The following is a 12,147-nucleotide window of genomic DNA, read 5'->3' as shown; positions in this document are numbered from 1 at the left end:
TGAGATCCGCTCTTTAGACTAGACCTAGATAAGACACAGAACAACTTCAACAATCACTTATTTCCTTCTTTCTTTCTTTACAGGACATTCAGTACGTCCTCCTAATATCTACTGTTAATTTTCGTTAAGCAACATGGTGCAATAACAGTTTGTAGCACAGTATTTTTTTAGCGCGATGCCTAATCAGCATAATGACATAACGTACACGATAAGCATGCGTACCAAAAAAATCAACACCTAAGACAGAACATCGCATACAAACACAACAAAGCATCTAAACAATTGGAACTGAGTGCTGTGTTCTTCTGCAGACATTGTAGGAACTATCTGACATGTTCTTGCATTGTGACTAGTTCTGCCACATGTCCTACAGTGCCTTTCATTCACTAGCCCCGACCCTCCTCGACCACCACTTCTCGATAATTCCCCCTCTATCTGTGTGCTAATGTCCTTTTGATCAATCGCCAGCCTACCATCACCTATAGTCATTGTTCCTGTATTCTGTAGCCGCCTTCCTTTTGCTGTGCGCTGCTTGCCAAGGGTCTCGTTTGACTGTCGAAGCGTCTGGTTCTCAGACTTCAACAATGTTGTTTGATGCATCATTGTCTTTGTTCCCTTGGAAAATGACTTGAGTGCCTCAAGAATAGATGCTGGGGAGCTATTTTGATGCTTCCTGATTCGTCTTTTAAGGTATTCAGACTGAGAAGTGGCCTCGAGTATTGTCTTTGGTGTCTTGGGAATCCATGGGTCGGGAAGGCTGGCCTCATCCTCGAGCGGTGTTGGGGTCTATAGCCGCACATCAAGCTTAGAGATGGTACTTTCAGGATCTAAAGGAACAAGTCCAGTTCCTCTAAATCCCCCCTTGATATTCCTTTCTGTCATAGTGGCTTGATGGGCAGCATAAAATGCTGCAAAGAAGTCAGTCTTGGAAACGTGGGTTATCGAACAGCTGATCAGATGCTCGATTTCTTGACCATATGCCTTCTTGAGAGGTCCAAAGCAGCCAATGTCAAGAGGCTGGTGTATATGAGATGAATGAGATGGCAGACAAAGTGCGATAATGTTGTTGTCCTTGCAGTGTTTCTCAAAGTCAACTGAGTGGTGGCTTTCATGACCGTTGAAGATCAGAAGGCGATAGCGACCGCTAGATCATGCCTTTGTATGCTGATCAAAGTGCTTAGGCCACTCAAGGCCTGTCTCATTATCGGTCCAGCCATTGTGGGTTGTCGTGATAGCCAAATCCACTGGAAGGTTGCTTTCTTGGTACCAGCTGGCAAGGTGATATCGGCCCACAACTACGATAAACGGCGCGATCGACCAGCCTTCGGCATTGATAGCCTGAATGGCAGTAACCCATTTCCGGTTTCCAGGCCAGGTTGCACTGATTTTGCCTTTCCACGTCTTTCTGTGCCTGTGACAACCATTCCACTCGCAATTAGGCCCATCATAAACCCAGTCTCATTAAAGCTGTAAATATCCACAGGGGTAATGCCATACTTGGCGATTGTGTCCTCCACAAGCCTGAACCAATCGCGCATAATAGTAGGATCTTCGCATTTGGCTCTTTGATAGTGGTATCTACGATTAAATCGCGTCTTGAGGTCTGGTTGTCGCTTGACGAAGTTGGAAGCCCAGTGCTTACCAACATGTGACACGTCGCAGTCGCTGAGTAGTTTCTTAGCCACTTCTTCAATACCACAAAGTCACAGAGGAAATCCTCGCGAATCTAGGTCGATAATGAACTGTACAATAGTCTGCTCTTCTAGATCAGATAGTTTTCGTGATTTGGGGAACCAGTCATGCCGAGATTGAATACCATTGTGCTGGCGACGTAGCTTATATTAGCCCACTTTGTATGTCTTTACAGCCTGTCGGAGACTTAATTTTCGGTCATTTTGAAGGGCTTGAAGAGGAAGAAGTTCATTACTCTCGTCATTTAGTTGAGGCATATTTAATGGTTGAGAATTGATTGATCAAATGGAAGAAAGTAAAGTTGTTTGACTTTTGGTGCACATACTCGTTTGGTGCGCACGCTTATCCTGTACGTTAACGTATGTGCATAGGAAGTCGCAAAGTATAGGAAGTCGGAAAGAAATCGGCACCCTCTGGACAGGATTATATATAAAATTAAAAAAAAAAAAAACATAAATCAATTGAAATTAACTGCTATTCTGTTCACTAGGCATTTCAACAGCAATTTGACATGTTCCTGAGTTATGGCCAGCTGTACCACCACATCTTCCACATCGCCTTTCCCTCGCTGCTGCCGAGCCTCCCAAACCCCCAACTCTTGATAATTCCGTCCTCACCTGTGCATCAACATCTTCCTGGTTAATATTATCCTTTCCCTCACCTACAGTCATCTTCCCTCCATGCTGTAATCCGGTTCTTTTTGGATCTGCACCGCTTGCCAAGGATCTCATTTGCCTGTCGAAGGTCCTGAACCTCAGACTCTAATAACCTGTTCTGATGCATTACTGCTTTTGTTCCCTTGGTTAATGACGTGAGTGCCTCAGGGATAGATGCAGGTGAGCTGCTCTTATGCCTGTTGATTCGTCTTTTGAGGTATTCAAACTGAGAGCTAGCTTTGATTGCTGTCTTTGGGGTCCAAGGAATCCAAGGGTCAGGGGGGCCGGCCTCCTCCTCGATCGGTGTTGGAGTTCGTAGCTGCACATCAAGCTTTGATATCACACTTTCTCCATTCAATGGAACAAGCCCAGCCCCTTTAAAACCCCCCTTGATATTACTTTGTGTCATATCTGCTTTGTGGGCAGCACAAAAGGCTAGAAAGAAATCAGTCATGGAAACGTGGGTTATTGGGCACCTGATTAGATGCTCAATTTCTCGACCATTGGCCTTTTTAAGTGGCCCAAAGCACCCGACATCAAGAGGCTGAAGTAGGTGAGATGAATGAGCTGGCATACAGAGTGTGATCATGTGGTTATCTTCACAATATTGCTCAAAATCAACTGAGTGGTGGCGAGGATCAGAAGGCGATAGTGACCGGTTGATCGACCCTTGGTATGTCGGTCAAAGTGCCTTAGCCACTCAAGACCTGTCTCATTATCAGACCAGCCATTATGGGTTGTTGCCATAGCCCAATCGTCCGGGATGTTGCTTTCTCGATACCAGCTGGCGAGGTGATATTGGCCTGCAACCACGATGAACGGCGCGATTGCCTAGCCTTCAGCATTGATCGCCTGGGTGACAGTAACTCATTCTCGGCTTCCTAGCTGAACTGATTTCGCTTTTCCATGTCTTTCCACGCCTGTGACAACCATTCCACTTGCAATAACGCCCATGGTAGTAAAGCCAGTCTCATCAAAATTATAGATGTCAGCTATGTTGATACCATACTTTACAATCGTGCTTTCCACGAGCCTAAAACAATCGCGAAAAAGGACTGGATCTTCGCATTTAGCCCTCTCGTAGTCATATCTACGATTAAAGCACGTCTTGAGATCTGGTTGTCGCTTGATAAAGTTAGAAGCCCAGTGTTTGCTGACGGGTGGCGCGTCACGGCCGGCGAGCAGTCGGTTGGCCATTTCTTCCAGGCCACGAATCTGAGGGGGGAATCCTCGAGACCCTAGGTCGATAATGTATTCAACAATAACCTCTTCCTCTAGATCAGATATTTTGCGCGATTTAGGGACAATATCGCTTCGAGAAGGCTTGCCGTGATATCGATCATAGAAGGTACTAGGCGGGACTTTGTACATCCTTGCAGCGCGATGAATGCGTAATTTTGTGTCATTTCGAAGGACCTGAAGAGCGAGAATTATATTTCTCTCTTTATTCAACTGTGGCATACTTGGTGGTTGAGCAATAGTTGAAAAAGGGAAAGTAAAGGGAGCTGCGGCACTCTTTTCCGATTTCCCATGTTTTACGACTTCCTATGCACATACGTTATATGATAAGCATGTATTGTGCATTTCGGATACTATGCCGTACATTGTTGTAGAGTTGCTTGTCTTGATCCCCTCTCTCTCCTTCGTCAACACCTGAGTACTTCGACTATGAGATATGTATACTTGGGTTTACAGTTACGTGTTCTTTCCTGCGTTTTGACATCTTCCTACCTGTCCATAGCCTTGATCTTTCCCTGTGACTGTCATGTCATAAGTCGTGGTCCTAGTCTTTTCTCGCTCTATGATTAGTTGTATGACCTGTTGTAGATTTGCACTTCGTAGCCGCTAAATACGTTCTTATTGCTTAGAAAGCGGCTCCAAGGAATTGCTCTCATGTTTCTGTCCATGTTGGGGATCATCATTCTTCATCATTCTAGCACTCCAAAGCACGCTCCGGCCTCTGTAGCTACCCCTAGAAGCCAAGAAAGTTCACTTCTCTCCTTGCCCCCTGATATTGTAGAAGGCAAATGAGCACTTGGTGTGCTGTTTGGACTATACCTGTTGTTAGGGCCACACCAGCCCAATAGCGTAGTTCCATCTCATATCTCATAAGCTTGGAAGTCGGCACATTCTTTTACCATTAGATAGTCTTTCCCTCTGTTTTTGGCAGACGTAAACAGTACAGCAACAATCATCCCTTTTCTTCCAAACTTACACTGTCTCTTTATTTCCAAGATCTGCTTGCATTTCACATCTCAAACAGGCCACTGTCACATGGTCCATTCTATGTGGTGCAACGAACCCAACTGAAATGCAGGCAGGATATTGACTCCAAAAGTAGGCGGCTGCAAAAAGCCAAGGGTAAGCGCTAATCTATTGATGGCGGCATAATGTACTATCTTTTCCTGTAACTGACTCTGACCCTAGCTGCTAGGTTTAGTGAGACTCCCACTTGTCAATATTCATTTGTTGCACAAACTCTTCCTTTCTCAAGTAGGTTTTTCTGCTCACTTCAATAGCTTTTTGTTTCGGTATATTCCGTGTACACTTTTGACATCTCTGTTGTCCTTCAAGGGGTACCTAAATCGTAGGTCGTTCATAAATTTTCTTCATATTGACTGTATCAGCACTCTTGTTATGCAAGTAAACTCTTGCAGTTTCTTCAGGAACTGAGTTTTGACGTCTTCCACAGTATTTGCTACTAGAGAGTCACCATATAGTGAGAGGGAAGAGTATGGGAAAATACATCCGAGACTCCAACCAAGCCCCCTTTGAGGATAGCAGGCAGAGGCTGGCTATTGATAAGGCCGAGTGGGTCTGACTGATTTCAACGTGAAGGTTCTGCTTTGCAGACGATAGAAACTCTTCAAGAAGCCATGCTGAACGTGACAATCATAGGGAATGACCACTTGCCAGTGGAAATAAGGAAGTTTAGGCAAAGTGATGGTGCTATTTTGTCAGTAACCGAAGTCAGGGTTACCAAGATTGCTAGCCCTGATCCAGTTCGCCCAAACCTTAGGGTTAGTATCAGACTTCAAGGGTCTTCTTCCAAGGCCTATGTGCTTGATCTAGAACATGATGGTGATGGATATATAAACCGGCTGAGATCCGCTCCTCGGACTAGACTTAGATAGACATGGAACAATCAACAATCACTCATTCTCCTTCTTCTTCTTCTTCACAGGACATTCTGTACGTCCTCCTAATAGTTACTGTTACATTTCCCATCAAAACATCATGGTGGTTGTTGATCGACTCGGGCTTGCTAGAAGCTCTTGGCGAAGTTGGAAGCTGAGACCAGGTAAGGCCTGCAATTTGATATACATGTGGTAGAGAGGCTCAAGTTATTAAAGTTGGCGCCACCTACCAGCATGCTCCTTTTCCAAGACCCTTTCTCAGTAACGCCACAAAGAGAAGCTTGATTAGTCCAGCTAAAGGTCTTGCTTGCTACTCCAGTCACAACCGATAACCCCATGAAGTCTAGAGCAAACATTCACGATCAAGGACTCTAGTGATCCCGCGAGGGCTTGCCGAGAGTGGCGTAAGAAACATAGTGGAAATCCAGAGTTTCACGACGGGTTTTACTAGTAGATAAGTCTCGTTGACAAGGCGAGGTAGTTCATGCGGTGTCGATATGGGAGGTGGCAAGTGGACTTGATTGGCATTCTATGTCGGGGTTACTAGGATTGTTGCTCCTGATTAGGTTTGGCCAAAAATTAGCACTAGCATCAGATATAAAGGGCCTTTTCAAGTCTAGACAAAGTCGTGAGTAACATCTAAATCGGTTGAGCTCTTCAATAAAGAAACAGATAGACGAGAAACAACCACAAATCACAGGTCCCTTCTTCTTGTCATTCTTCGGATATTCTGTATGTCCGACCAATTTGTACTATTGGTTCTGACTTTTGTGAATTGATGATTAAAACTAAGAACTTGATTTACGAAAATAACCGACTGATAAATAGAATCAGATGAAGGATGTAATCGGCAATGTTATGGAAAAAGTGGAAGCAGGTCGCTTTGATGCTGAAGTGCTAATGATGAGTAATAGGCTTGAATCCTATAACTGTGATGTGATTGGAGATGGAGACTAGCCCAATAGTGTTAGATGAGAATGCCAATTTGTCAGGACGATATGATGGTGGCAGCCAAAGCACCCGTTGCTGATTTTGCATAATCCAGACACGATCCTTGCTAATACTATAGGCGTGAGACCGAGAGGTAAACGAGGGTGCCTTGTCGACAAATGGTGGCGAAGATGATTGTTCACTGTTCAAGAACACTGTTTGGTCCACTATGCCATCACGGGCCTTAAAGGTGTGCAGACACGCACCAGAAGTCGCATCCCAGATCTTGGTTGTGGAGTATTCTGACCTTGATGCCAGTCGCTGTCCATCATTTGAGAAGACCACTGAATTCACAGAATCATCATGGCCCTCAAGAGTCTGCAGACACACACCAGAAGTCGCATCCCAGATCTTGACTGTAGAGTCCCTTGACCCTGATGCCAGTCGCAGTCCTTCATTTGAAAAGACCACTGAATTCACACAATCATCATGTCCCTCAAGAGTCTGCAGACACGCGCCAGAAGTCACATCCCAGATCTTGACTGTGGAGTCAAAAGACCCTGATGCCAGTCGCTGTCCATCATTTGAGAAGACCACTGAATTCACAGAACGATCATGGCCTTCAAGAGCCTGCAGACACGCGCCAGAAGTCGCATCCCAGATCTTGACTGTGGAGTCAGCTGACCCTGATGCCAGTCGCTGACCATCATTTGAGAAGACCACTGAATTCACAGAATCACCATGGCCCTCAAGAGTCTGCAGACACGCACCAGAAGTCGCATCCCAGATCTTGACTGTGGAGTTAGAAGACCCTGATGCCAGTCGCTGTCCATCATTTGAGAAGACCACTGATCTCACATCATCACCATGGCCCTCAAGAGTCTGCAGACATGCACCAGAAGTCGCATCCCAGATCTTGACTGTCTTGTCAGAAGACCCTGATGCCAGTTGCTGTCCATCATTTGAGAAGACCACTGAATACACCAAACCGTCATGGCCCTCAAAAGTCTGCAGACACGCACCAGAAGTCGCATCCCAGATCTTGACTTTCTTGTCCCAAGACCCTGATGCCAGTCGCTTTCCATCATTTGAGGAGACCACTGAAGTCACATAAGCACCATGGCCCTTAAGAGTCTGCAGACACGCACCAGAAGTCACATCCCAGATCTTGACGGTGGAGTCAAAAGACCCTGATGCCAGTCGCTGTCCATCATTTGAGAACACCACTGATTCTACGGATTCGTGATGGCCCTTAAGAGTCTGCAGACACGCACCAGAAGTCGCATCCCAGATCTTGACTGTCTTGTCAGAAGACCCTGATGCCAGTCGCTGTCCGTCATTTGAGAAGACCACTGAATTCACATCACGACTATGGCCCTTAAGAGTCTGCAGACACGCACCAGAAGTCGTATCCCAGATCTTGACTGTCTTGTCCCAAGACCCTGATGCCAGTCGCTGTCCATCATTTGAGAAGACCACTGAATACACAGCACGACTATGGCCCTCAAGAGTCTGCAGACACGCACCAGAGGTCGCATCCCAGATCTTGACTGTGGAGTTCACAGACCCTGATGCCAGTTGCTGTCCATCATTTGAGAAGACCACTGATCTCACATCATCACCATGGCCCTCAAGAGTCTGCAGACATGCACCAGAAGTCGCATCCCAGATCTTGACTGTCTTGTCATGTGACCCTGATGCCAGTCGCCGTCCATTATTTGAGAAGGCCACTGAATTCACAGCACTAATATGGCCCTCAAGAGTCCGTAGGCAGACATCCCAATCTTCTTCCACCCGTGGCTTCGGCTCAATCCAGTCTGGTTCTTCATGACTGTATATTTGCCTTGTCAAGCTATTTGTGGGGCTGAAGATGAGAGCCGAGACATAAACCTGCAGCGGCGCAATCTCAATAACTCCCCCATAAGAGAGGAGAAATCGTTGAGCGTCTTTCACAATTCTTTGGAGATCTTGCGATGCTTTCTTTTGCTACACATTGTTAATCACTGTTTCATCGCAGCCCTTCTTGTGATCACAAATTTACTTACTAAAAAAGGCGCCAAGTTTTCCATCGCCCTTCCAGCACTGGAAATGCTCCGTAGAAGGCTGAGCGCTTCTAACCACTGAAGGTACTTTTCGTTAAAGAAGGCCAAGATCCCGTCATTCACATTGGCTCCATCATCTGCTGCAGACTCGCAAAGATGATCAGCCCAGAAGATGCAGAAATACTGAATAGGAGCTAGTGGATTAGGCTCAGGGACTGAAACCTCATCAATCAGGCACCCGGGTGCCTGCAATCCGTAAATGTCACGCTGAAGCTTTTCATGCAGGATCCCAAGTGATCGTAACACGACTCTGTGGTGTTGGTGGGGAATTCCGAAAGGTAGGATCTCTTGCAATGCCTCATTCTGGAAATAGTCCTTCGCTGACTGGTGCACAAAAGACACAACATTGTTATGAATTGTCAAGAATGACCCGCACGAGGCGATGATTTCTTCTACTTGCACTGCTTGCTTGTCTTCAAGTCCTTCGACAAGGACACACAGCTCGTCCAAAGTGAGAGGTCGGTACACAATCAAGACATAAGCAACGATATCTTTACAGAGCTGTGCATCATTGGACTCGGAGATGTTGATCATCATTCGCTGGTACAGTGGATCAAGCCCAGGTGGGAGGGACTTCATCGTATCCAAGATGTGCCAGCTTCTGAATTTTGGCTTGGAAAGCTCATGGCAAATGAGGGCTACCCAGAGGAAAGTGCCATTTGCATTCGTCTTCAAATATTCGAGTATGGCCGCCTTATTCGCGCCATCGCATTTTTTCTTCTGTGTAAGTTGATCCACCTTGAACTTGATAAATGAATCGACTGCTGCAGAGACTGAATCTTGGTTTATTTCAAGGTGTATCTTGACCTTATGCTTCGCATCTTCTAGGGCGTCTTGAATATCTAGCCAATTACGGCTCGACACAATCCATTTGACTGGTAAGGGCTTGGTGATAAATTCGAGCAGGTTTGGTCGATCTACACTACACTCATCCAGGCCATCAACAATCAAAATGACATTCTTGAGGCTCGGGTCGTTCACCATCGCGGTTAGTATGTCGCAAAGATCGTGCCAAGGCGTTTCAGTTTTGAAAAGCCCTCTCTTGTAATCATACTTGTCTCGCACATGTTTGATGAGCCGTGGATTGCAGCGTGCCAGATGATAGATGAGGCCTCGCAGTACAGAGGAAGCTGTATTGTGCTGATTGCTTGTAGCTTGGCAAAAGAAGTAGGACAGCGTCGATGAATTTTCCAGCGTCAACTCATCGATGATACCACAGAGCAGCATTGTTTTGCCCTTTCCAGGATCTCCTTTGATCCAGAGGATTTGTGATTCGCTTCCTTTTCGGAACTGTTCGAAGCTGTTGTGGCTGATAATCCATTTATAGGAGTCTTTGAGTAACCCCCCCTTTGTGCTTTCGATAGTTTTCTTGTCTGTGCAGGGATCAGCGATGTAGAGATCAGAAAGGCATTGCTTATCGTTTTCGTCCATGTCGTAGTTTTGTTGATCTCCTGTTTGATCATTTCCTGCTACACGAGTATTAGCTCAATAACTACATAAATTTGTCACAAGGGTCGAGTAATACCATTTGCAGCTAAAGCCTTGACACAGTTAGTAACAAGGTCATCATTCTCCTTGAGATAGTTTTCCGTAAGTGCTGCGATCTTGCTTAATGCACTGGAATCAAGCAGAGTGACATCCATGAGACCACTTATAACGTCGAGTCGGTGATAATTGTTTGTGCCCCCATATCTATCTTTCATGCGTTGGTGAGCGCCCTTGCTGCTTGACGCCATCTTTTCAAATGCCGAGGTTATAGAGCTTTGCAAACTCTGAATTTCCACGACATCGCCAAGGCCTGTGCCGAGGCTCACGGCTATCGTCTCGTGGCGTGGAAAAAGCTTTTCGGCCTCCTTGATGAGGGTCTCACACGGATTATTGTTGCCAAAGGCTGCATCGATGAATTCAATGGCATCTCGGCCAATTTTGAAAGGCTTGAAAAAGGCTACAGCTGCGGATGTCGCCCTTGCAATCTCCCAAACCGTACATTTGCTAAGGCTTGTTGTAAGTGGAGGATATGTTGTGAAGATAGTCGGTAATGTTTCAACATTGTTCTTGGTTACGGCCAGCACAGCGCTGTCAAATAAATGTCAGATGTTGGATCTGAGTCCTTCTGGTTGGATAAGGCTAAAACTTACGTCTTGACACAGTTTTCTTCGTAGAAGCACAAGTCACCATGCGTACAATTACTGGGTGTAGAGGTTGTTCTTTCTCTGCGCTGTTCGACACATGATGCCTCACAGCAGTTCTCCCGAATTGCTACTTTGATAGCATCTTCCAGCTTCTTGTCTGAGAAGGCATATTTTGACCGCTTGAATATTGACCGCTTCTCGCAGAAGCCAGTCTCGGAAAGGTTCTTATATGCTTTAATTGATTGGTCAACATTCATTTTTAGCCGTCCAAGCATAATAGCGATGATGCTGCCATAGTTTTGTTAGCAAATTACCCATAAGATAAAGGTAGAACTTGAACCTGGTAAAAGCCATACCCTCCAGTGCCTGTACCACCAATGAGATCAAACCTGTCACAGGGTTTTGGAACTTCAGGTAGATTCTCTAAATGCTGGATACGTTCCATGATCTTTTCCAAAATCAGTAAGCTCGAAAGCCCACGGACACCACCGCCATCTATACAAATTAGCGACATGCTGGCACGTTAGGCTTAGGCAGATAAGGTGGCATACCGATAGAGAGGATTCTTTTTGGCGTCCCAGTAGCTGGTCTCATAGATGAATCCATGACTGTTTGGTTGATACTGCAAAGCTGGAGAAATGGGAGTCTGTAATCAGGATAGAAGATAGAAGTAACAAAAAGAGCTGGGTGAAGAAAACGATCTTGATGTACGGAATAGCTGTACTATGAATTTCGTGGTAAATAGCTTGGTAGCAAAAACGACAAAGGAGGGGAAACAAGACAAACAGGGGAATGGAAAGCATACCATCAAGTGAGGGGAAGGACAACCAACTCGCCCAGTTTATTACATATGCAAAGGTCAGGATGTTGTTGGCGATGATTGGCTCAATGTGCAGCTTTTGGTGGCCAACTACGTAGCGTAGTATTTTCACTCAATAACAGTTTGTAGCACAGTATTTTTTAGCCCCGTGTCCAATCCTACTGAATTTAGCGAAGAATAATGACGTACATTATAAGAATGTGTTGTGCATTTCGAATACTATGCCGTACATTGTTGTAGAATTGCTTGTCTTGATCTCTCTCTCTCCTTCGTCAACCCCTGAGTACTTTGACTATGAGATATTTATACTTGGGTTTACAGTTACCTGTCCTCTCCTGCATGTCCGCTTAGTCATGTTCTGACACACCTTCTCACAAGATTCGATCGTGGCGATATACTCAGAGCATGACTCTCAGTCATTGTCACGGCAGTGCTTTTTCTAGCACAGGCTATGGCGAACGGTGCAAGCCCAAAGCAGATGAATCTGGAGAGACTTGACCAACAGATCCTAGACCTTTTTCCAAAAGATCATTAGGATCACCGACCCAGCTCTTATTGGTTATGAACGAAGCGCCGCCCAAGGATTATGACGGCAAAGTCGAAGTGCTGACCCAAGGCTGAATGGTCACATCCTATCCGTTCCCGGTTCTGGCTCTGCAAGGTGGTAGAGGTGCGTTT

At 45.7% G+C, this 12,147-nt stretch overlaps 2 protein-coding genes across 2 annotated transcripts; both read right to left on the bottom strand.

Moving 5' to 3' along the window:
* Positions 1 to 3,215: 3,215 nt before the first annotated feature.
* On the bottom strand, positions 3,216 to 3,719 carry HOO65_070076 (uncharacterized protein; the record flags this gene model as incomplete). Its single annotated transcript, XM_071001241.1, has 1 exon — positions 3,216 to 3,719. One exon carries the CDS (start codon positions 3,717 to 3,719, stop codon positions 3,216 to 3,218), a length of 504 nt encoding a protein of 167 aa, XP_070856794.1.
* Positions 3,720 to 6,382: 2,663 nt separating this feature from the next.
* On the bottom strand, positions 6,383 to 10,906 carry HOO65_070075 (Vegetative incompatibility protein HET-E-1; the record flags this gene model as incomplete). The annotated part of the gene is made up of 4 exons (XM_071004793.1): positions 6,383 to 8,401; positions 8,461 to 9,983; positions 10,043 to 10,593; positions 10,656 to 10,906. The coding sequence occupies 4 exons, from the start codon at positions 10,904 to 10,906 to the stop codon at positions 6,383 to 6,385; spliced, it is 4,344 nt and encodes a 1,447-aa protein (XP_070856793.1).
* Positions 10,907 to 12,147: the final 1,241 nt, after the last annotated feature.

Source organism: Ceratocystis lukuohia (assembly GCF_044167205.1).
Source record: "Ceratocystis lukuohia strain C4212 chromosome Unknown Supercontig7_pilon, whole genome shotgun sequence".
Classification (NCBI taxonomy): domain Eukaryota; kingdom Fungi; phylum Ascomycota; class Sordariomycetes; order Microascales; family Ceratocystidaceae; genus Ceratocystis; species Ceratocystis lukuohia.
The sequence above is the reverse complement of the archived record's forward strand: the minus strand, read 5'-3'. Positions and strand labels throughout refer to the sequence as shown.